Here is a 25,987-nt window from a genome sequence, read left to right on the forward strand (position 1 = left end):
GAATAATTTTCTGCATGCTTAATTGATTTGAATTCTCGGGTGACTTGTCCACCCTCCATTTCTTGATTTTCGCGAGATATAAATTCAGATAATAACTCTGTTGCTAACAAATTGTATTGTTAGTGAGGATATTGACTGTGGGTACGCACAGATAGTTTCCAAGCTGGTACAGATTAGTGGTTAAGGTCGCAGCAGGGCATTCGACCGGCTACAATTTCTGATTTCTGCTTTTCGCTGCAATTTGCGGCCGTTTATCTGCATTGTGGGGAACTGCACTGTAAAATGAAACGCGTAATAAGGTTATGGTTTTCGTAAAGACAGTTGTGTGAGAACAAATTACTTCAACAGTTTTCTGGCATGGCACTATCTCTTGACATTAATAGCGGACAGTTGATTTTCCAGAACAATACGCCTTTGCTCAGATTTTCCTTTTATTGACCAAATCGTCTTAATCTCTGTCACTTGTGTGGAGTGTAAATGTTTTCTGGAAGCGCTTGGTGAAATGTTAAAGGACGTTTTTCAGAGCAGTATGAACAGAAAAGGACGTTCCAGGACCCGGAACCGTCAGTACTACATCCACAAGAACAAAAATGTCTCGGACAGATTCTCATCGTGTAATGAGTGGGGTGGGAAGTTGGTGGAGCTGCAAACTGAAGATTACCTCATAAGGGGCAGAGTTGCGATGACTAACCCTACTGCTACTGTGTTCCACTTGGATGAATGTAAGTGCCGTTGAAGTATAGGCTACGTGGTGACGTCTTAACAAACAGACATACCAAAATGTAGAATTTTCAACGAATGTGATTGGTTGGGAAATTTAAAACACTAACTTTATGCGTTCAATTAGCCTAAATTGGACATAGCCTAATTCTAGATTATATATTTTACCGCTTCTGGCCATGCCTCAGCGGCCCGTGGGACTGGATATGAATCTATCACAACCGAACATGAGATCAGTTCCCCCCCCCCCCCCCCCAGAAAATATGAATTTTTTTACGTGAACATTCATATCCTATTTTAAAACATGGAGAATTTGTTGAGCACTCAGCCAATCAGAAAACGATATTCCAATTTTCTCAATTGTGATTGGGCCAGCAATAAAATTTCTAAATTTTGGTATGTCTGCCATTTTCACTAGCGGCAGGCTACGTGACTTTGCTTGAAGTTAGGGAACTTCTGGCGTTCATCGTGAACCCCGTAGTGCTTCGAAATGCAAACCAGAATTTGGATGTACCTTCTGCAGAGTCACTTAACCTTGCTTAAAACACTCAACTCGCAAGTTAGGGTTCACTTTAAGGTGGCTGGCTGGTTGTATAATTGTCAGAAAACAATGAAGTTATACTTGTATGGTCTGCGTTTTTCAATTTGTTGATTTTAGCGATCTTAATTCGACCCTGAAACAACTGCCGACTAAGTAAACTTGTAACTAATTTTCTGATTTTAGCTGAAAACTTGACTGAAGGAACAAGAACACGAGGAAGAATTGTCATAGGGAATATCAAAAGCAAACGAGGTTCAATTATTTTTCCTTCTTTTCACCCCTCCTTGCTCGAATTTTTTTTGCATCCTTAACACTTTCAGCTCCCGGTCTGCTGAGAGCAATTGCCCGACGTTAGGCGTTTTATGTTTAATAGTTGAAAACTTCTTCATTGGTATACTCGCCTCAATATTCATTGCAGGAATTGAAAATTAGTCAATGACATGGATTTTGAGGCTTAAGTTTTACGCCCACAATATTTGGATTAATTCAACATATCATAATTGAACGCACCCCGCTGTGGAAACCCGTTGCACCTCTACATTCTCAATTTTATCAATGTTGATTCTCCATTATTGCTTAAGTATGATAAAGTGGAGCTTTCTGTTGATGTTTTTATTTTTACCGCTAGTATCTTCGGAGTAAAATGCGGGTTCAAAGCGTTTTATTTTAACAATTGTTTTTAATGCTTTCCAATTCCTCCATTGAATTTCAATCGGAGAAAAAGACAGCATTAAGGGGGCTCAGCCAATAGAATTTAAGCAGCATTTTTTTAACATTCAAATATTTCTTTCAATCATGGGAGTAATGCAGCTCTTCATAACAAACATCCTCAGTAAAACGAACCTTGATAAGAAATATACTAAATCTTGGTAAATCTTGCCATGTTACTTTCCATGAAATCATCTAGATATGTACGAACTTGCAAGTTCTTTGCATGGATGTCAAGAAACAAGGTTTTGGCAAGATTTCCAAGAAAGATTAACCATGACATGAAAATATGTATCAAGTATTAAAAATTCAATAGCATCCAAAAACAAGATATAGCAGGAAATCATAAGTTTAAGCAATAATCATCAAGAGTCAGCAAGAATTATCAAGAATGTCAGAAAATACTGCTCCCGGTAGTTTATTAACCAACAAATGAGCCGCTTTTTTCCAGTATAATTAAATTTTTAAGTGGATGCTAGCTCGGTATGTACACATTACTTAGTATATAAAGTTGAGACATAAACGCGTCGCGTTGCATCGCGCTGATTCTCATTACTTCGAGTCATAGCTAATTTGTCTGGATTCTCTGGGCATGGTCAATTTTTGTCTGGATTCGCGATTCCACCACCTCACTTCCACCCCACAATGAGTTTCGTTTCACTGGGTCAATAAAGTTTAAAGAGATTCAATTAAATTTTAGTCATCCGAGATCCAGCAATCCACATGGTGCATCAAGCTCGCCTCAATTCCAATGAGCTGCAAGAACAGGGTAAAAATAATCCAGTTGATGAAGATCTGAAGGACAGTTCTGAGAATGATGAAATGTCTGGTCGCTGCCCAGGTAACTGTTAAGGAATTGTTGCAGAATTTCAGTTTTGGATTGCGTTTTGCTCTTGGTGATCTCCTTACTTTGTATGATCCTAGATCAAACGACTTGTATCTGTTTCGGCATCTAGAAAAATTTACACCAAATATTTGTACCATGAATATAGAACATCTGACGACGCATGCTAAAAGTACGATAGTTCAACTATCGAAATTTTGAATTGCTTAGATGCTGTCTTCCCAGATCAATTGATATAAAAATTTTTAAGAAGAATTATTGCTATGTGAAAACCATAATTTATAGGAGCAAAAATGAGGACACAATTTTGAGGAAAAAGATTATTGATGGAAGTGTTTGCGGGAGAGTCATGTTTTGTATGCACTATAGGTGACTGTCGAACCCCAAACATCAAAAGTATTCTTGATAACATTGCTCATTTTTTCAGAAGTATTCTTTCATACGCTCTCTTCATAAGTGAAAGCCAACGGAAAATTAAATATGATAGGAGGAGTTCCTGTAAAATTTTTTTGTGCACATTGTTTCGTGTTTCCCAATGTGCTGATTTGCTGTTAAAAGGATTAAAAGGACTAACTAAGTTGATCTTAGTTAATAGAAGAGAATTTTAAAAATAAAAGACAAAAATTTACTTTTGCATCTAAAAGGAAAAAGCTATTTTCCAGGAAACGCTATGATATATGCAACAACAAAAAATTTATGTAGGAAACAAGATTTTTGTCATGTCCAACTGTTGAGGTCAAATTATTATGACGCGCATTCAATTTGAACTCTAGGTGATAGAAAATTGGTATAAAAAAGTAAAAAAAAACCTTTTGCTTTTTTATTTCGATGATAAGCTATAAAAACTTAAGACTTAGCCGAACTGTCAAAATAGGTTGGGTACATGAACTAAAAGGAAGTGAATAGGCATAATTAGGCAGCTTTTCTTTTTCTGTGAAAATGAAAAATATTATGCGTTCCTGACTAAAATTATGATGAATTGAGCACTCAAAAATGATTTATTAATTACTCTCAAACAAAGGTTCTAGCAATTATATTAGTCCTGTCGGTCTTTTTTGATGCGATTTTTCGCTTGACTAATTTTTCGTCTGACGCATTTGACTTTTCGTCCTCAAAAACGGGTTAAACAGGTAGCCCAGCGGTCATTAAGTGGTCTTAGAGCCTTTCAGCTCTCTAGTCTTCAAGTATGCGATTCACATAATCTGTTCTGGAGACTTGACTTATACTTATAGTGCGAAGGGCGGTTCGTAGAGATTGACCTCCTCCCACTGTTGCCCCCCCCCTCTGTTGCCACCCCATCAGCCCCCCCCCGCTGCGCTCACTTACGCCCCTTCAATTAAGCTAAAGCTAGCCTCTAAACCGTGCCTAGCTACTGACGAAGCCAACCGCTCGCCGGTCGTTTGAGAGCAATTTGCCTGACGTTAGTCGGTTATGTTTAATAGCCGCACAGCGACAGCGGGGGCTATTATTGGCCTTCTCTTGGTTTTTTTCGTCGTCACGTCCATTTTTGTTACGTCCATATGACGTCACAACCACTTCAAATCTGCTTTTTGTTCATTCGTTCATGCATTTTCAACTGAAGTGTGTGCGTGACGTCATTTTTTCGCTCTTAGTGGAGCGAGGTTTGTTGTTCATTTGCGTGATTAAATTTTTGGTCACACTTGACTTGCCTCACGCACAAAAATGACTTCCTTACTTTGAAATTGACTTTCATTTACTTTAGTTCAAAGAGATAAGGTCAAATGGGTGTGTGGCACTCTAAATGAAGGTCATTAGAGAGCAGCTAATAGGCAGCAAAAACGTATGCAGATTTTTAATCAAAATATAACGTATCAGCCCTCAATGAAAAGACGAATTTCTGTCTTTTTTACTATTTTTTTAGACTGCAGATCTACGAAGCTATTGCGGCTATTTTCTGGCAATCTGCCAGCAGTGTATTTGAAATTGACTTTTCCACTTTGTTTCAACGAGAAAAGGTCAAGTGAGTGTGTATAAATCTAATTGAAGTTTATTTGAGGGCAGCTAATAGAAGCTTGATCTTCCCTCTCTAATTAGCAGTTTTAAACAGCTGAAATTAATTGGCAATAGCTTACTACTAAAATTCAAGTGAACTGTGCCAAAATTGAACCAATTATTTGAGGAAGGATTTGTGATTGCTCTCGAACGAAGCAATAATCGTAAATTGAACTTTTATGCAAAATTTTATAAAGTGCTTAGATTGTAAAACTTTCATTGATTGTTTGACTTTTTCACGCTTGAGCTCTTCATTTTTGAGTGATCTAAGCTGATCTTATTCTGAATTAAAATTGTTGCTAATATAAAAATCGATTATGAGAGAATCAGGGTTATTGTTGCTTAGAGGTTAAGATGTTAGACTGACATCCTGGAGGCCCGGCTTTCGAACCTCTGTGATGTCGTTTTGTTGCACCCATAAAACACTTCAAAGCTTCGCCCCCCATAAATTAAATTGTCGCACATTTCGTGCGACAGCAGTTCATCTGACGTTCGTCTGGTACTGTTTTACATTTTTGAGATACGTTGCTCTGGTTTTCACACACCAAAGTAATTTTTTTGTATGCTGTTATGTGTTTACTTTTTCAGGTATGCGCTTTTCGTTGCATGCAAATTAAGTGGAAAGGTATCAATTTTGATTTTGAGAACCAATAGAATAGTTACTATAGATTTTTAAAAAATATGAAGTTGTTTTTTTTTGTTTTTAAGGATTGGAGAGTAGGTTTTAAAAGTTTTTTCTTAATTTTCAAAACTCACTGACAAAATAATTGAATTCTGAATCGATTGTAACTGTTTGCATGTTAGGAGAAATGTTTATTTAACAAGGTTGTGCTCAATTTTGATCTTTTTTAATGGTTGTTCCGACCCTTCTTAGTCCCCAACTCGATGATAAGCTGGTTTTGTCCGATCGATATTTTCATCTTAGAGAGTTGTGAGTGATACCATTAAATTTTCCGTATAGCGTGGAATATGTATTTAAATAATTTTTGTGATTTTCTCGTTAAGCAATTGGGGTTTAAAGTTTTGGGAACATTCGACTGATTTCCGTTGTTTTTGTTCACTATTTCAGTTTTTTGCCCGTTTGGCTGTTTTGCTGAGAGTTTGTCTAAATTGTTTTTATGAGTGGAATTGATTCAAAATTTATAGAAAGAGAACTGTTTGATATAACGCTTTGGAAAAAGTTCTCGGCTAAATTTTTCGAAAGTCATGCATTTATCAAAAATAGCACCAACTATGTTTCCTTAGCCCGCTTTGTTAAAATTTGACGGAAATAAACCTAAAACCTGCTGTCACAATCTTTTCAAAGGCTGAAGAGGGCTAGTTTTACTTTTGTTTTCAATGCGAATGTTCTGGATTGAACTATTTGCTAGTTTAACTCGAAAATTGTTCAAAAGTTTTTTTGTTTTTTTTTTAGCTTTGTTAAATAATGTATTCTGCTAGCCTGTGGTTAGCAGAATACTATGAGGTTCTCTTACTTCAATGCAAACGATTTGCAAAAATTTTCTGATTTCTGGCAATTTTGTGGCTCTATTTCTTAAAGAGCTTTTGTTACTGATTCTTAAAACTTCAATTCTTGTTAAAAAAACGTTATTGTTTTTAGATTTTGTTCATCTGTGCGCATATAGGGTAATGGGCGTTGCTGTCTGTCTTAGTTTGATGTTGCTGTAAATGCATTAATTGTCAGGTCATAGTTAATTCAATTAGTTGAATAGTAATTCAGGCTGCTAGATTTTTTCTATTGGCTATTCCTTTCGATCACGTTTTTCGTCTTACATAAGGTCAGGACTCTACAGTTTGACACCTGACTTCAATTCCTTCACTCATTGAAATATGCACTGAAGTGAATAGGTCAATGTCAAAAGTGCAAAATCAAAGGAAACAGGATAAATGGTACAGCCGTGTCATTAAGTCAAAGTGCATTAGGTTAACGCTTAGAAACAAATCCTGTCAATTTGTTGGCTGTTTTAGTTGTTTTTTTTTACTAGCCGCCTTCATCTTCTCAGTCGGCTATTATAGTGCTCCTATTTTTTACAATTCAAAAAATTTGAATTGTATTGGGGCGCTGTGTTTTTTTTTAAGATGTGTTCACTTATTTTTCAATGACTTTGATCTTTCAAAACGGGATAAACAGGTAAAGCCCAGTGGGCATTAGGTTTCATTAGAGACCCAAAGTGGTCTTTAGAAGTCCTTCAAGTACTTAGAGTGGTGCAGAGTGGTGCAGCTGCTGGGATGACCTTAATTTAAGGTTAAAAGGTCATTTTTAGGAGAATGTTTTTTTGTAATTTAATTGTTTTTTGTTTGATTAGTCTTAGTATGAAGTTTTTAAAAGTTGATGATGGCAATTTGTGAGACAAATTTACTTCTTATGACAAATTAATGAGCTATATGTTTTGGTACTACAAACACAAACACGCAAAATGATACTAATTTTTGCAATTTTTTTCAAGTTTTTTTAAAAAATTTTTGTCATTTTTCGAGTTTTTTCAGCTTCAGGGACAGGTAATCTCCTTAAGGTTTGATAGTAGGGCACTGCACAGTTTCTAGTAACAATGGATTGGTTTTAACATTTTAATGTCTTGAGTTTAAGCATTTTTTTTGATAAAATCTGCAATTTTTTTAAATATTTATTGTCATTTTTTGATTTGTCCATTCTTGAGTGCCATATAACTTATTCCACGGTCTGATAAAAATTTACTGTATGGTTGCTAGTTTCAATGGATTTGTTAGTTGCATTGGATTAGTTTCAACAATTTAGTCTTTCGATTTTTAAAATTTTTTTGATAAAATTTGCAATTTTCAAGCTTTTTTAAAACTTTTGTCATTTATTCAGTTTTTCTTGCATCAGTAGCCAGATAACCTCATGCATGGTTTGGTAGTATGTTACTAAATAATTGCTATGGGGTAATTGAGTAGTTTTCAATATTTTAATAGCACGAAATTCTTTTTTTTTAAATTTGAAATTTTTTCTAAGAATTATTGCCTATCAATCTTTGAACCAATGAATTTCTTAAGCCTTGGAATTGAGGTAGTGGATAGCCTCTAGAGACACAGAAAAGATTCTGAAGATATTAATATCGCAATTTTCAGCAACATTTCATTAAACTTTATAGTTAATTTCATTTTCGTAAAAAAATTTTGATCGTTTTCGAGTTAATCGATCTTTAAGGGCCAATGAATTTTTTTCAGGTCTTGCAGAGATAATAGTGGAACAATTTCAGCAACAAAAATTGGTTTCAAACATATTTTTGAGATAGGAAAAAGGGATCAAATTTTGCCTTGGGGGTAAAAGCTTCAAGAGTTTTAGCAATGAGTATTTTTTCGTTTAGTTTGTTTGATTATTTTAGTTTCTCAATTTTTTTAGATGATTTGTTTGTGTTTTGGCTGGCATTGTTCAATTGATCTGCTGGTCAGGTAGAGTACTTCTAAGTTTTCAATTCAATTCTTTGAATTGTGTTTCAGGACTTGTCCTGCTACGTTTTTTTTTTTTACTTCGTCGGACTTTTTTTTCGCTTTACCCGTCTTGCCGCTTTTTCGACATTTTGCTTGAAATCTTCTTGACTTCTCTAGGCTAATTTCACTCTTCTGTCATGCTGCTCAAAGTCCTTTTAAATAGCAGCTGCTCAGCAGAGCAATTCGAAATGAAGAGAGTCAGTATAAAAAAAATCAGAGTCAGAATTAGAAATGGGATAAACCCATAAAGCCCATTTTTAGATGCCCGGTACTTGAACTTTGTTCTCATAAGTTTTAGTTACTATCTATAATGCCTATTGGCATTGATAATAGACCCTGTAGCCTCTCACTGAGAGACAGGATTATGTTCAATTACAAAATGACATCAAAATAACTCGCACTTAAAAAAGTTTTTATACAAAAATCAATTTTTGTTGATATTTTCTTTTCTTTCAATCGCAATAGAGTTATGGGAATCAGCGGCGGCTATTTTCCGGCAATCTGCCGGGTATGTTTTTTAATTCTGCTTCGATTTGGTTCTTTTTTGAAGAAAAAAATCGTTTTTGGTCGCAATTAATGTTTTGATATCTGATTATGTTGTTTGTATTGTTTCGTAGTCTACTTAATGGCACATCTCTAATGCAGAATTTTTAAATGCGTTTGTTCGTTTGAGGTGATAATGATTTTTTTATACACCATTTATTTTGAACAAAATGTTCTTGAATATTTTTTGAATATTTTCTATCTCTTCCTCATTTGCAACGCAATTAAGTAAAAGATGTGGATGAGTGGGGTCAGAAAATTGGATGCAAACGGATGGTTGAAAAAATTATATACTTCAGGTATTCTGCTTCCCTTTTTGTATGAGCTAAAAATTGAACATTTGAATCCTTGACAACACAGTTGAACAAGAAAACTGTCAAATGAAGCAAATAATCAGCGCCGGAAATAAAAATTCTTGCGCAGATATGATTAAACAAAGCTTTCTGTTGTGCAGTTGTGATTTGGGTAAGCTTTGGGTAGAAAGATTTTTGTATAGTTGCTGCGCAGAATGCATTATATTAATTTAAAAAAATCTACGAGGAACGTATATGAATCATAGTGTTTCTGAATATGCCATATTGGGCGTTTTTTATCACGTAAAATAGACAATGGGATTACTGGTTTATCAGGATGAAAAATATAAATTTTGATTTGAAAGTAAAACTTGAAGATAAGAGCTTTGAAATTACGCCCCTCCGTTTTCTCCGCTATACCTCAGCAAACGGTCAAATTTGAACCAAAAAATACCTGCTTTTATACAAATATGTTGAAACGTTCAACTGATTAAGTCATTATATGCTCTCCTTACTGCGTTTCTGTTAGGTTGAGAACTCCTGTTAGGATGAGAACTCCTTAACTGTTCTTTTATGTTGAATGCATCCACAGGTTAGACGGGCTAGAACATAAACGACGTCTAAGAGCAATTTATCCATAAATTTTCCTGCAGAAATTGCCCTAAGAGTTTTCCTGTAGAAAAGAACGGGGATTCTTATAGGCATCTTTTTGTTTAAGAAATCTGCTGGTTTCTCTGTTTCACTCCATTGTTTGCGTTCATTTTTGTCTCTCTCGTTTCTTGAAATATTTTTGAGAAATAAATGATTTTTAACACAAAATCAAAGAGTTAAGAAGGGAACTAGATTTATAAAAAAAGATTTACAAAAATTTTAGCTGGTGGTGCTAATCCAGAGACGTCGAAGGGCAAGTCAGAGTTAGTTGTTCCCGAGGAAGAACGACTTCGAAATAGTGTATTGTAAGTTGAATAAATTTTTTCATCGTTCACGTCCAACTATTGAGTTAACAAATACATTTTTGAATGACATACTTTGGACATGAGGCTTTTAGGATCAAATGGAACATTATTAACGTAATAATACACATTGGTTAATTGTAGAATAAACAGCAATTGGAGTGGGGAGGGGTATTGAGTTGATGAAAAACAAATCTATCACATCCAATCATTTCTTCTGAACAAGGGGTCACCCTAAATACTGAATGAAAAGAATAGGAGGCTATTAGGCAGGAGGCAAGCCCAAGGTATGTGCTCGGAAAGAAATTATGTGAAATTTTTAATTTTGTTGATTAGATATCGGAATTTACGTGGGAGGCGACTGATTCCAGATCCAACTCCCGCGCACCTGAAGATATTGCGTGATGCTGAAGAGAAACCAGGTCTCTCTATGACTTCAGACCCCAAGTGGGAATCTGCCCATACAAAATCTGCTTCTACACTAAATGGTGCTACAACTAAGGTAGGCAATTGTGGCAACTTGGTCTATATTTGTTTTTGATTGAGGTTGATTTTTCGAGAACTTCCATTGTAGGACTATGATGTTTAGATTTATTAATAGCCGCCGTCAGCCTCCCAAAGGCTATTATTTAGGCGCTCTCCTTTTTACAATCCAAGGATTGGATTGTATTGGTGCTCTTTCTTTTACGAAGAGTATTGGTAGAGCGTCTTTTTTTGATCGCTAATTTTTTGGAGTGTATTTAAAACAGGATGTAAAAGTCAATGCAGCACGTAAAAACTAAGTGTTTAGGTCAAACGGCTGAACGAATGGAAGAGAAGAGAGAGTGATTTTTGTTCATATTGCTTTTTTGAGAGAGCGACAAAAAGTGTGAAAAAATTTTCGCTAAGCGAGCGACATATTTTGATCACTTGCGGCTTTTTCAGTGTAGTTTCTATTAAGAGTGGAATCTTAGGGAGAGCGATAAAAGTAGGCGTGACAAAATTGTCGCTAAGTGAGCGAAATTTTTCGATCACGTGCGGCTTTTTAAAAACAGTTTTTTTTTAGTTTTTACCTCCAATTTTTTTTCGATCAAATGTGTTTTTCTCATAGCCTAAATTCTAATAGTGTGTTCGAAAGAATTTTTTATGACACTTTGGGTAAAATATTACACCAAATTTTCAGCTAATTCTCTATTTTTTTGTCTTGTCAATATTGTAAACGTTTGTCAATGATTGTAAACTTGTGTACATGTGTCTTTCTCTATGCAGATTTTTAGTTTGACCGTTTCTGCGCTTTTCTTCTAGAATCATCTTTGACTTCTCGAATGTCTTTTTAACGCACGTCGTTTTGATTTATGAGTGATTTCAATTGCTCTCACTCCGAAATAAAGTTTGTTGCTCAAAAGTTTGTTGTTCAAACAAAACCGATTGTTAGAGAGACGATGACAAGGACCTGATTGCCGAGTGGTTAATGCCTGTCGAGGTGTAGAAATTGGACGCAGGAGGTCGGGGTTAAAACCCGACCTTCGTCCGCTGTTTCTGCACGCATAAAGAAAATCTATCTAGGCTATAGCGCCCTGAATTAAATTGCCCCGCCTGTCATTCTGGAGCAATTCTTCCGACGTTAGTCGGTTTGTTTGGGTGTAGTTGTTTTTAGCAGTTTTAGTGCTCTTTCAAATTGAATAAATTTTTTTTGAGGTATTTTGGGTATTTTAATCAAATTGAGTAAATTTGAAAGAATTTTTGCTCATTGTTTTGTTTGATAAGTTTTGTCTATTTTTCTGATTTTATGGTTCTTGCTGTAGTGTTCCTGTTTCAATTCGTAATCAAGTGAGCGTTGTTCTGTGTTTGTTTCTCCCATGAAGTGACCCCCCCCCCCCGCCGCTGCGCTGACCTCTTGTCACTTCAACAAAGCTAAAGCTAGCCTCACTAATCCGTGGCCAGCTACTGACGAAGCTAACCGCTCGCCGGTCGTTTGAGTGCAATTCGCCCTACGTTAATCGGTTATTTTTTTGTCGCGCATTTTCTAAATTTAACTTTTTTCTAGATGATTTTGACTTTCTCCTGCTTGAGGAGTAAAGGGCACATGGCAATTAAGGGACATGGAGGGTTTTTAAAATTTTGATGCCTTTGACGAACTACTGACCATTAAGAATAATTTTTTTTGAGAATCAAGTAATTGTCTTGGATTTAGACGTTTTTTAGTGCTCCTCGTTGGGTGTAGTTGAACTATGTTGAAAAAGGAGTTGACATCTTTCGGAATTTTTCCAAAATAAGTGATCTCTTAAAACTTTTTTTGCGATAATGTTATATCTTTAAAATCCATGGTAGAAAATTGCATCTATGCCGCAGTTTATCCGTTTTCCAAGCGATATTGAATAGTTTTCTCTATTCAATAAAACAATCAACTGCTGAGTAATGTAAATGCTTGAACACAAGTAGGTTCGGAGCTATTTTAAAAGTATTTTCCGTATGATTATTGAATTGGTCAATTGAATACTCAATTCGTTCAATTGGCACGGAAATATCTTCAAGATAACTGCTGTTCTTAACTGAAGATAACTCAAGTTAGAAAGTCCGTTCTTCTCTTTAAAGGCTTAAACTTTTGCAGTTGTTAAAATTGATAATTTTCACCGCAAAAATAACCAGATTTAGATAATTTTTGAATGATTTTGGTTGGAGTGATAATTTCAGTTTTTTCTTTTTTGCGGCATGTCAAAGTTGAAGCAAAAGACTAGAAGCTAATTCAACATGTGCTTCCTACAAATTAGCATTTATATGGTAGGCGTGAAGATTGTATTGGACCCAAAATCAAGCATCCTTTTTTGCTTAGGATTTCGAGGCGAATCGCAGCTTTGCCGACATGTGCCATGGAATCCGATCTCTTCTGACAGGAGATGAAAATGAACGCTCAGCATCGCACTTGGATTTCACCGATGGTGTATTCTTTGTAGAAAACCATTTCGATTTGGTCAAGTCCGTGGAAATTCTGAAAAACGAGAACACAGTTGCGTTTTCAATTAGAGGCAGGGTTTTGAAGCAAAGTAGTTAATTTTTATACTGCGTAAACTTTACGTATTCAATAAACAAACCTTGCCGTTTTTCTTGCTGTTAAACGTAGGTTGAAATGGTTTCAATTTTTCCATTGCTATGTTGTCGAAAATTTTGTTATTTTACAAACTCCTTAGATAAGAAAATTTCATTTTCATTCAAAAATTAGGAAAAAATGTTTATCGCGGAGTGTCGACTATTTGAATTATTTTACCGGTATGAATATCAGCTATAATTTTCGTTGGATTTTCAATAAAGGAAAAAATATTTTTCAATTCATCCTGTATGCTGATTTCAAAACCTTGCATCCTAAGGTGACCTCAGGAAAGCTCCAGGAAGCATTTCTTTGCTGTGTTTCGAACTGTCCGATGATCGAACCATTGTGATAGACTTCATAGCTTGTGGTAGTTGCTCTGGAAAGATGCGGGACTGTCTTCAAGAAGTTCTAGAAAGCAAGACCGTGCTGAAAGTGTGCATTGAATGTGGAATTACTGCTGATATTTTGAGGTTTGCCATTTTTGTTGTTTCGAAAAAGATTAGAGCTCCACATCAATGCGTTTATTCAACACTTGTGTTCTTGGTAATGTAACAAAAGAGTTGTAAACGCATAAAATAATTGTCGTGGCCGATAACACGGGTCAAAAGAATTCATTAAGTTGAATTTTAAATTAAAATTGGAGCTGAAAATATACAAATTTAAAATAGTATTTTTTGTTCTTATCCATGTAAAAATATACAGAGAAAATTTAGATTAGCTAAAAATCTTTTACTTGATTGACATGTGAATAGATCTTAGTTCAAATTCTGAGGCTGGTTTTCTATTTTCGTCAACATTTCGTGAGAATCGTATATGGCCTAGATACAATCGAGTTCATTATTGGAGGTCAGTGGATGTTAGAATCAGGTTTCTATGGGTGCGAGAATTTACTTCTGACATATGATTGATAGGTCAACAAGATAATGATTGCGCCAAAACAAAATTAGAATCGAGTTTAATTTTGTGGCCATTACTTATCGACATAGCAGCAAAGTTCGTCAGGTAATTTCTTTCGTTCTTTGAAACTTTAATAAATAAAGCTTCTAACTTTCTTTGAAACCATCACATCCTCCCCCTTTTTAAGCAAGTTTGTGGACATAGGTTCTCCAAATCTGTCGGGTTGTTTTCTATTTCTTGTTTATGTTCGTGAAGGCTCTGAGTAATCGCGTTGTTGGTGCTCTGCAGCTGATGTGGCTGCGGAAGCTTCGTCTTGATGTGAAGTTCACTTATCTTTGTGCTGACTTTGTGGCTCTGATTGAGATATGGTCTGCTCCACTGATGTTTCATAGACCAACACATTGTTTTGAAAGATCACAACACCTTTCATTCCTTAGGGTGTTGATTCGGTGAAATTCTGGAAGATTGAAGAAGAGTTTTTTAATCCCTGAGGTAGTCGGCACATCTTGAACAGTCCCTGAGATGTGTTGATTGAGCGTATGTCTGTTGCCTCTTGATCAAATTCAATTTGATAGTCATCTGAGAGGTGAATTATGACAAAGCATGAGGCCCTATGTAGGTTGTGGAAGATCGTCCCCATGTCTGGTATTGGGTAGTCATCTTCCATGAACTTACTGTTAATGTGCACTTTCAAGTCCACACATGGTCTCAGCTCTCCACTGTTCTTTATCTGCCACACCACTGGAGATGCATCAGTGGCTCCTCCGGGCTGTACCGGTTCAAGGATGCCCTGTCTGACCATCGGTTCCAGCTTCTCTGACCTTGTCTTGAAGAGGTAGTATTTTTTTCAGGCTTTGCAGAACATTTCCAGTGATACTGGTATCAGCTTTATATGAGCTTTGTAACCCACCAAAGCAGGTTGGTGTTCGGCTGTGATGTTGTTCACACCGTGCTTGCGTTGAAGGTCAAATTCTTAATCAGACTGCACAACTGCTATTTGTTTTTTAGTTCTTGCTTCCGTTCCACTCAACGTCCCAAGTAAGTGATCCCAGAAGCGTTAATTGTGACAGTCAGAAGTTTCCAGATGTCTTATCTTACCATCCAACTGAGGTTTACCAAGCTTTGTCTATATTTCTGATATTACTGTGCTATCTGCACCTGTGCCTACCTGCATTTTTATTGTGCAGTTATTGAGATATATTCCTATGTCGCAGTTATGCTATAGATATGTTCTTGCGTATAAAACATTCCCATCTCCGATGCTGGAGATCCTTGCTTCTAAGACATTTTTGAGAAGTGTTCCTTTTTTCTGACTTTGCGCTCGTAAGATTCTACTTGAGTGTGGCTTACCTCCACACCTAGTGCACATGGAGTTGCTTTTAGTCAAAAGTTCTTCTTTTGGTTTTCCAATGGTCTCGAAGTTGTTCCCAACTTCTTTCACTTTTCACAGTAAAAGGCTTTTTACCCAAAGAACTTACAAAAGGCCATCGCTTGACTTCTGAACTCTAATCTCTCGGTCATTTCATAACCGATATTGCTGGTTTTGCTTTAATACCGCCTAGTTGTCTAAGTTTTGCTTACGGGTTCCTCAAACCTGAGCTAAAATTTATTTTTAACTCCTCTGCGGGGTTGGCCGCTGTTTTGAGTTTTTCCAAGTAACAATAGCGTGCTTGTTCTCTTAGAAGTGCTAGGAAATCGTCGTCTGAATCCCCGGCATTGTATTAAGGACAGAATTTAAGCCCTTTCTACCGTTACTACTCTCTTTAGGAGAAATATAATTTTGAATCGCTAACCTGATGTCTTCATACGAAGTGTCTATCAAATTCCTAGTTCCTAGGACTCATTGGGCTCCTAAGTTTAATAATTGAATCTTGCCCGCACATACTAAATAGATTGGTTACCTGTAGCTCCTGTACAGTGCCATCGGTGTTGATCTTGTCCTGTTTCTTCTCTGCGCGATATTTCGCCACAAAAGACATAATCCACAAAAGACATAAGCAGTAGCTGATTCTGCATTCTGTAGATCCACAATTTGTCAATCTACAGGTAGTCTGAATACCATTGTCGTGGTCGATAAAGCTGGTCAAAAGAATTCAGTACGTTGAATTTTAAGTTAAAATTGGAACTAAAAATGTACACATTTTAGCTCATATTTATTTTACTTACAAAATTAGAATCGAGTTCAGTTTTGTGGCCATTACTCATTGACAAAGTTCGTCAGCTAAGTTCTTCTTTCGTTCTTTGAAACTTTAATAAATAAAACTTCCAAGTTTCTTGATGTTTGTTCGAAACCATCACGATAATCTCATGTGTTCTTCAGTTGAGTTTGTGCAAAGATATGCACAATATAAGTTTTCCTTTGAACTTGGAGGAAGCGATATGCTAGATTTCATGGTTTTTACAAATTTTTGACCATCTCTAAAGCAAGCAGTTTGTTTGGCGCTTCTAATTTGAGATAAATAAACTATTGAATAGTCAACACATTCAACTTCAGACAAGCGTCTGAGTTAGTAGTTAAGCATGACCGAATTTTGACTGTTAACTCCATTTAGGCGAAATTTCGACATCAACCTTACAAATGTGTTTGACCCGCAAGCAATAGACGTCTACTTAGCCAGTGGAGATGACAGGTCAAAGATGACGTCATATGACTTCTGTTATCCCCTTATGGTGCTGATTGGGCTGTATGTTCCTCAACATTATCACTCTATCCCCGATTACTCTTTAAACACTGTGGTTAGTTGTCCTTGCATGTGGTCGTCATAAAATTTTGCTGTTAATTTTGTTTTTCTATTGTTAGTTTGTCTTATCACTACTTTCTTCAAGAATAAGTGGTTTCATAAAATAGCCCACTTCTCTTTTTGTAGTATCTCATATTGCGATTCCCTCTCTGGACCAACACTGTACCAGAATGTTGAAAAAATATTCTGGGGATAGCGCAAGAGGTAGAAATTTTTTGAAGGAACGTGTTATCAGAGGCAGATTTTTTTCCTTCAGTTTGCACACTGGTTTTTGGTTGCTCTCAAACGAAGTTTGTAGCAACTATATTAGTCCTGTTCGTCTTTTTATGCGATTTTTCGCCTGACCGATTTTTTGTCTGAACTATTTTGACTTTTTGTCCTCAAAAACGGGATTAATCGCCCAGACGCCTTTTAATTCTCTTGGAGCTTTTCAGCTCACAAGTCTCCAAGTAGATCCCCCACACACCCCTCCCCCCACACACACACACAACAAACCCCCCCCCCCCCATATTAGCCTCTCACTCCGCCTTCTACCCCTGCACATTATTCAAACCGTAAGGGCCCCGTGCAGCCAAAGACCCCCCAGCTGCGCTCACTCACTCCCCTTCAATTAAGCTAAGGCAAGACTCACTAAACGCTAGCGAGCTACTGACGAAGTCAATCGCTCCCGTTTGTTTGAGAGCAATTCGCCCGACGTTATTTGGCTGTTTTGTTAATTTTTGTCTGTCTATTGATTAGCTTGCTTTGCATAGAAATTTTGGTAAATATCAGTCTGTCGAAAATTACAATTTGTTAAGCAAATGTCAAACTACTGAGTAACTAGTTGAAGTGGAAGTCAATTTTTACGTCAATTTTAAGTTAATTGTGAAGTATGTTTTTTTTTAAATGTTTGATCACACCGCACAGTAAATAGAGTGGAAAAGGATGCAGCATTGCTGTGTTTTCTCTAAAGTGGCGTGTTGTTCACATGTGCTGATTAACTGCTCTTGAACGAAGTTTGAAGCAATTAGTTTTAACGTGTTGGTCTTATGGAAAATTTTGCTTGACTGTTTTGACTTTTCGAGCGACTTTTACGTCCTTGATTTTTTGCGTTTTCGTGATCTATTTTTCTCATTCACAATTTTAGGCAGCTTTACTCAAGTAGCGGCAGTTCACTACCAGAAGTCAAATGAAAAGAGCCGAAATTGGTGTAATTTTTACTTTGAATTTTATTAGTGGTTATAGGGGTATATAATAACGTCTGATGACGTCATTTGAAGCCCCCAGTTAATGAATTTAATAACTCCCTCAACCACCCCCCCCCCCCCAACCGAGTAAAGCAGGCTGTAATAGATTTGAGCTCCCACTAATTTTTCGAGAGCAGTTCTTCCGACGTCAATGGTTTTGTGTTTTGACTTTTCTTGTTCTTGTTTTTCAAAATTGCTTTGGTTTCAAAATAGTTTTCAACGTACTTTCCAAGTCTTTTTTAATGTTAAAAAAATAGTCAATTCTTTTATTCAAGGGTTTTAAGGGAATTGATGCTATAATACTTTTTGAACACAAGTGGATGAGATTGCCTTTGTTATAGGATGACTACACCGTGTGGTTAGAACGTCCTCTGAGGTCACAGTTGCTGGATATAGCTGTAGCTGAAGTCAAGGTTTTAATGCCCCTCTACAGGACGATGAATGATCGGATATTCGCTAGAGCCGCCACTTTGGTCAACTGTCGCCTTCGTCGGTACGCAAACAAAACACCGGTTAGCCATCAATAAACAAAACCTGTCTTATCTCCTTGCCTTTTCACATAAAAAATTTTAAAAATTTTAGGTCCTGTAATAAGTTTACAATCGAATCCCTCCCTGGCAACAGGTCTACTGTTTTATCATTATTTGAGCGACCTTTTTACTTTTAATGATCAATGTCTTAAAATGAGGCGTGAACCAATTTAGTGAGTAATATCAGTCGTCGTAAATTGGTTTGAAAAACTTACATTTTTCTCCAGGAGTTGAAGATGATCGTCTTTCAGTCAGAGGCTGAAAAATTTTCATGTCTGATTTTGCATTAATGACTAATTTTGTCACGTTTACGTAACTTTAGTTTATCGGTTTAGGATGTGTACAGTCCAAACGTAGCACCAATTGGGTTAAAACCCACTGACTTGATTGATCCCAGAGAAGCGATGGAAAACTGCAAGCGATCAATTTGTGAAATAGCAAATAGCCAAGCTGGGGTTCACGAAGTTAGATTCACAAAGAACATTTTGCATCAGATGCATAACATTGAACGGAAGTCTCTTAGCCAACTTGCTCGGCAGTCTAGCAATTTGCCGGCTAACTATTTTGGTCATCGAAGAGGAAACATGTATGGGAAAGGCGGGTTGTTCAGCATTTGAGAGCCGATTCTTTTGACCAATTCAGGGGCATTCGTTATATTGGATTGGCTAAAAATCTATCATCTATCAAAGTGCTTTTATTTTGCTTCAATACTTTTCGGCAGTTGTTCATAAAAGATTGTGGAAGTCTTATATGACCTAACATGTGCAATTACCGATGCCAAAAGAAATTTTTTGAACTAGATAATTTGTGAACTCTATCTGTAATAGTACCAAAGATATTTTTTCACCTTGCTCAAACAAAGTTAGTGTTACATTCTGTTTACTATAAAGTTATTATTTTGTTGTTTGCATCTTGAATCTGCTAATATAATCAATACTGATAATGCTATTCAATTTGCTCGTTGAAGGAGGTAAAATCTTCTCACTCAGCAAGTATGAGTCAAGAAGCCGATGTCAAAATTTAATCGTTAATATTAATTAAAGGAGAGTTGGAATAATGCTAAACTTAATTAATAGCCGCCGTCCGACGACTCCAAGAGGAGTATTGGCTTTTTACGTTTTTTTAAATTGCTCTTGAACGAAGTTCATAGCAATTATTGTAAACGTGTGTGTCTTTTTATGCAAAATTTTCACATGACAGTTTTGACTTTTCGAATGACTTTTACGCCCTTGACTTTTTGTGTTTTGCGTGATCTAAATTCTCTCTCAATCACAATTTCAAGCAGCTGAACTCAATTGGCGGCAATTTAATACTAAAAGTCAAATGAAAAGTGCATCGAAACTGGTGTCATTTTTTACTTTAAATCTTAATAATTTTATATGTTAGCCTCTTATGTGGTAATTTGGAGCCCACTATTGAACTTCTTAGTCCCATTCAGACCCCCCCAACTGAAGCAGGCTTCAATTGATTAGAGCTCCCACTAGTTGTTCGCGAGCAATTCTTCCGAGGTTTAGTTGGTTATGTTTACCGGAAGTACTCTTCGTTCAGACGGCGTTTTGACTGCGCTTCGATCAGTGAATGACTTTTCGGCTTTGAAACGTGTTTTTTTTTACTGAACGACTTTGAACGTGTTTTTTGTCCAATAGACCTAGTTTTTTTGTTTGTTAATAGCCGCCACAGCTTCTCAGCCGGCTATTATAGCGCTCGTATTTTCTACTTCGTCGAACTTTTTTTTCGCTTTACCTCATTTTGCCGCTTTTTCGACATGCGTGAAATCTTCTTGACTTCTCTAGGCTAGTTTCACTCTTCTGTCATTCTGCTCAAAGTCCTTTTAAACAGCAGCTGCTCATTAAAGAAATTTAAAATGAAGAGAGTCAGTATAAAAAAATCAAATTAGAAATAGAACGGGATAAACCCATGAAGCCCATTTTTAGATTCCCGGTACTTGAACTTTGTTCTCAAAAGTTTTAGTTACTATCTATAATGCTTAGGGGTATTGATACTAGACCCTGTATCCTCTCACTGAGAGACAGGAGTATGTTCAACTACGAAATGACATCAAAATAAATCGCACTTAAAAATGTTTTTGAAAAAAATCAATTTTCGTGGATATTTTCTTTTCTTTCAATCCCAATAGAGTTATGGGAATCAACGGCGGCTATTTTCCGGCAATCTGCCGGATATGTTAATTTAGTTTTTTTGTAGAAATAATATTTAATGAAAGCTGTAATAAAATGTGAACCTCTGAAATTGAACCAAATTGGTTTTGAGAGTCTAAATAATGGGTTTTAAGTTCTGATGAGCTCATATTTCCCAATTTTTTAGTTCATTTTTGCTTTTTTGAAATGAATTTGTGGTTTTTGGACCTTGAAGCAGATTTTTTTTCAAAATTTTCAAAAATCATTGCGTATGGCATTTTACTTTTGATATTTCATGCATTTAATGCCTCTTTAGAACGTAAGGTATTTTTGTTTTCATAGAATTGTACACATGCTTGCCCGATTTTGGCAGATTTTTTGTCTAATTTTTTGCAGTTTTTTGTTTGTTTTATTTGGATCTAATTACTAGGAAGTCTACGTGCACTGTCAGAGATCCTAATTTGCTGTTTATTAATAACAACTGAATAATTTTGTGGCGTTCGGTATTTAATGTTCTTCAATTATTTTTCATAAGTTCAATTTCGTAAAGTTTTTTTTTTGACAATTTTAATGCAATTTTTTTTATTGTTTCCAATCTTTGAACTATGTTTCCACATTTTAATCTATATAGGCGGATAGTTGAATAATTTTGCGCCAATTAAGGAAAGGTAATAGTTTTTTTTTCTTCATTTTTTAATTAATTTTTAACTTTTAAAAATCAGGAACTAGTCTGTTTTTTGTATCTTTTTCTTCTATATTCTTTGTCCCTATTCACCGCATTCTAGCATGTACCAGTTTATCATTTTCCTGAGATTTACAGTTCTAACCAGCCCTGCTTTTATCAGTTTTTAAGAAACATTGGTCAAAGCATTTTTCTTTGATTTTTATTTTGTTTGCAGTTGATTTCATTTGACACGGCACTGAGAACTTGCTTGAAATGGCATTTAAAGATGTTGACTAGTAATTACCGTCTAGGAATATCATTGAGGTCGTAGTTTGATTGCAAACAACTTTATTCTTTCTTTTGTTTCTTTTCTCTTTTAATGATTTTTAAAGGTTTTCGAACTATTTTGTTGATTTTTAGTCTTTACTATTTCTGACCCATTTCCTTGTTTTATTTTGATTTTATTGTTTATTGAATTAAAGCGTCATGCCTGTAGGCTCTATTTACAATAAAGGATGCAATTTTCTAATGCTGCAAAGTGGCCTCGTTTCCGTTCGACAAAAAGTTGAGAAATTTTACACTGTTTCTCATTTTTCTCCTTTTCTTCAAAAATTAAGATATTTGTGAGCTCATGAACAGTTTGTTTTCATTGCATGAAACAACGAGTTTTGTTGGCATATTTACTTGTACTACATGGAAAATAAATTGTTTTTTTCCTAATTTTTTTTTCTTGCACATTTTCTTTTGTTCTTTGACTTAAGAATGTTGTTTTCTCTGCATTGATGCCTTCTGCAAGGAGATACTAGCTATTTGAAAAGTCAGTTTTTTCGGAGTATTGTAGTGCGAGTCTTTTACGGAAATTTTCCGGTTATTTTTTTTAATTTGCTTTACCTTTTGATCACGTTTTTCGTTTTTACAAAAGTCAGGATTTTAACGTTTGACTTCTAACTGTTTCAACTGTTTCACTCACTGTTTCAAATGAATGGATTTTAAATTCTTTCACGCATTGAATTACGCTATGTGGTGAATACGGTTAATGTCAAAAGAGCAAAATAAAAAGAGACGGGTTAAACCGATAAAGCTCTGTCAATAAGTCATAGTGCATTAGGTTATCAAAGTTCATTCGAGTGTTTGCCAGCTGATATTGGTATTGAGCATGCTAGCTTGCAGTTAAGAAGCTGAAGAAGTTATAGTTTTCGAATCTAATCGAAACTGCGCGCCAAATTAGAACACTTTCTGACACAAAAAAAAAACAAAAAAAAACGAGTCAATTTCTTCTTTTTTTTTCATTTTCTGTTTCAATCCCTACGCACATCAAGCTTGTCAATGGCGGCTATTTTCCGACAATCTGCCAGCTATGTTTCACTAAAGTAGCGTTGACAGCGGTCTACTTAAATGTCCTTAACTAGTGGGAAGAAAATTTGGTAACCTTCTGAATATACTTAAACTTAATTTTTGAAAAAGTTGTATTTCTAGGCGTTTTTGGTTGCTGGGTATTTTTACACTGGCTCAAATACTGTATTATTATCTCCACTAGAATTTCCCTAAGCCCCAACTGGCTACTGCCGAAGCCAACCGCTGGCCGGTCGTTTGAGAGCAATTCGCCCGACGTTTGTCGGATGTTTTATCTTGATTAATTTGTAGAAAATTGAGGCAAATCATTAAAAACACAGCTTTCGACCGAGCGAAGCCGCACCAGCTGAGCTCAAGAGTTGAAATAAAGATTTTTTGATAGCTTCAAAATTTTGGGAAGTTGATTCAAGACCTGCAGCGGTGTGCTTTCTTTTTTTTCCGTTATTTTGAGCAGAAATGATCATACGACTAAACTAATTTAACTCCAAAATCACATGCTTTTTTGGAACCTCAATCTGCTTGAGTTGAAAACTTATCTAAATATACTTTGCCCTCTAAAGCGAGTCACAGCAGTGCGGATATTGATAACCTGGAATTCATTTAAAACATCCCAAAGACCTTTAAAAGATCACCTCGAACACTTTGTGCTGGCCACAGTATGCACTATATTAGGCCGCAATTACAACAGCAAGTGTAAACAATAGGATATTAAGATTGGCTTAATTTTTCGAATCAACGATACCTTGATACCTCGAAATCTGTTCTTTAGGTCGATTATTTCGAACACTCTCAAAAGAGCTGCATTTTTCAGCTCAAAACACTATTCAACGACAACTCTGAGCAAAATGCTTCAGAAATTTATAAAACAAATGGTATTTATTTTTTTTGTTTTTAGATAATCAAAATATAGTCAAATTTTAGTCTTTATTGTTCCAACATTTTTTTCAAAATGGGAGTATATGCGAGGCCGGCTTTTTTCAGTCAAATTTTCAACTTTAATCGCACTTTTGGAGAAACAGTTGAACCGGCAAATGAATAAAAACCTAATAGTGGAAGGTACGATCGGTCTACAGATCTCCAAATTCGTAACAAAAATTTACGGGTTTTTGTCTTAAAGTATCGTTGCCTGAAATATTTTTTTTTCGATTGCTCAGCAACGATGTTCCAGCATATAAAAAGAATGTCTCGCATGACAGGTCAAAAAAGTTACGTTTGATAAAGAAATAACAGTTTTCAGGTTATTCTTTTGTTGCACAAGCCATTCCAATTTATAATAGTTTTCCTTCTTATATCAGACTTAAAACAACATCGAGAGCGTCCTTGGTAAAAAGAATTGAGGGAACATTGTTAGAAAGAATTTTTTGAGGTCCCTAAAGTTTTTGATATACAAATTTCATTGAAAGGATTGGATTTTAGTTATTATGTGCCTTGTAGGTATTCACGCTGTATATAAAAAAATGTTGCAATAAGTTTTTAAATCTCTTTTCTTAAACTAAAGTAAGGTGCACTTCTTTAAATAACTAATTTAATGATTTTTCAAATTTTACATATATTCTTAAAAGTACTTAGCTTATTTACCATTTGCATTTTATTCTCATGTGTTTTAGAGAATAAAAAAGAGAATAAGAAAATAACAATGTTCATTGTCCATAGAGGCTAGTTGATTTTGATAAGGCAACTACAAATCTTGTCGCAGGTTGAAAAAGGGAGCTACGTAAATAATTTAAGATGGTTTAAGATAATTTATGATTGGGCGCGGGGTTGAGGAGGACATTGAATTAACTTATATTTATATAATTGATCAATAAATTGTCAAAAATTTCATAATATTCAGCAAAAAACTTAAAAACAAATTTATTTGAAAAAAAAATTAAATTAGGCAATCAAAGGACAGAAAAATGGAAAAAATACTGTTTTTTAACTCTTTGCGCGGATTTTCACTTATTGGTACCCATTTTAGGCATCCCTTTTTTTTAGTTCAATAGATTTTGGATTTAACTAGAACAGAAAATCTTTTAGAACATGGGAATCGAAAAGTTAACTAGACGGTAAAAGGTGTTAATCAATAAAACTGATTGTCAAAAGAGCGTTTCCTCACAGAACAAAGAAATTTTAACAAACTTGGGATCATTGTTGGAACATCCTGTGCTAAGAGCAATATCGCGATGCCTCATTAAATCGACAATTTTTGTTGACTTAGTGCTTATTATTCAGAGTGTTGAAAATACAGAGAAGAGCAATTGGAATCCCAGAAGTTTGATCGATTTTTTAAGAATCGAAAACTGCGAGGATTTTGAAACTCATGAGCAAATTGAAATATCCTGCTAATTAAAAGCGGGTCACCTTACGATGTGTAGCCAACAAGATGCAAAAGGGACTGTACTATTTCATACTGCGGCAGTAATGTGTTTTTGAATTGCTCTCAAACAAAGTTTATATCAATTATTTTAATCCTGTGTTCTTTTTATGCGATTTTTGGCTTCACACTTTCGGGATAAACAGGCAACGCCCGCTAACTACGGCATTAAGTGGCTGAGCAGCTATCGTAGAGCCGTAAGCCTTACATCTCTAAGTTGTGATTCATCAAAACCTTTTTGAGGAGACAATTTCATGGTGTGACGGGCGGTTCTTAATCTCAAAAGTTTGGCCCGTCCCTGCCTCAGCCAAGTAAGCCCTCCTCCGCCTCTCAGTCAATTAAGCTCCCCCCCCCCCCCGGCCTACCGCCGATTGTTTGAGACCAATACGCCCGACGTGGATTATGTTTGGATTGCTCTTTACTTTAACTAAATTGAACTGAAGGTATCTTCATCAAATACGGAGGTTAGAAGCTAGATAATCGAAGACGGTGGTGAAGTTCTGAAAATTATTTTAAAATCGTATTTGGTGACTAAGAGGCTACTAGAACCACACGCTAGCAGAATTGGAAGAGGTCAACAAAATCCTATTTCAATCTGGATAATGCTTCCCAAATGAGGTCCAATAGTCAAAATTTATATCTCAAACTGCTGTAAAGTGCCGTGAAGGGAAGAAATTGTAAGAGAAGTGAGCAATCAGCAGTACATCAACTTTTTCAGAATAGCCGCAATTTGAGTCCTTTGTTTCGCTTTGAAAACAATCGCATATTGTTAAGAACAATATGGGACTGTTTTAACTAGTTTCTTGAAAAATAATGGATACTATGCGATAGAATTGGTTCTTCGATAGCAGATCTTGTTGGAGGGTTTTGAGCAATTTCCCAACTAACGAAAAAGATAGCTTATGCGACACATCAGGTAGTCTCGAAAAGTTTGGGAAAAGCAAGAAATG

The 25,987-nt window shown here is 35.8% G+C and overlaps 1 protein-coding gene across 1 annotated transcript; it reads left to right on the forward strand.

Moving 5' to 3' along the window:
- The first annotated feature begins 491 nt into the window (after positions 1-491).
- LOC142351066 (uncharacterized) lies at positions 492-19,474 on the forward strand. Its single transcript, XM_075403146.1, has 10 exons — positions 492-722; positions 1,445-1,513; positions 2,670-2,810; positions 9,987-10,068; positions 10,402-10,567; positions 12,878-13,070; positions 13,410-13,602; positions 16,582-16,765; positions 18,338-18,508; positions 18,862-19,474. Exons 1-10 carry the CDS (start codon positions 503-505, stop codon positions 19,141-19,143), a joined length of 1,701 nt encoding a protein of 566 aa, XP_075259261.1. The 5' UTR covers positions 492-502; the 3' UTR covers positions 19,144-19,474.
- The last annotated feature ends 6,513 nt before the right edge of the window (positions 19,475-25,987 follow it).

This window comes from Convolutriloba macropyga, chromosome 12, assembly GCF_964194025.1.
Source record: "Convolutriloba macropyga chromosome 12, txConMacr16.3, whole genome shotgun sequence".
Classification (NCBI taxonomy): Eukaryota; Metazoa; Xenacoelomorpha; order Acoela; family Convolutidae; genus Convolutriloba; species Convolutriloba macropyga.

Excerpts from the sequence above, each read along its gene's own strand:
- LOC142351066 (XM_075403146.1), top strand. The coding sequence starts at position 503 with ATGTTAAAGGACGTTTTTCAGAGCAGTATGAACAGAAAAGGACGTTCC. Across the intron at positions 723-1,444 it reads TGTGTTCCACTTGGATGAAT|CTGAAAACTTGACTGAAGGA; the intron begins GTAAGTGCCGTT and ends TTCTGATTTTAG. Across the intron at positions 1,514-2,669 it reads GAATATCAAAAGCAAACGAG|TCATCCGAGATCCAGCAATC; the intron begins GTTCAATTATTT and ends ATTAAATTTTAG.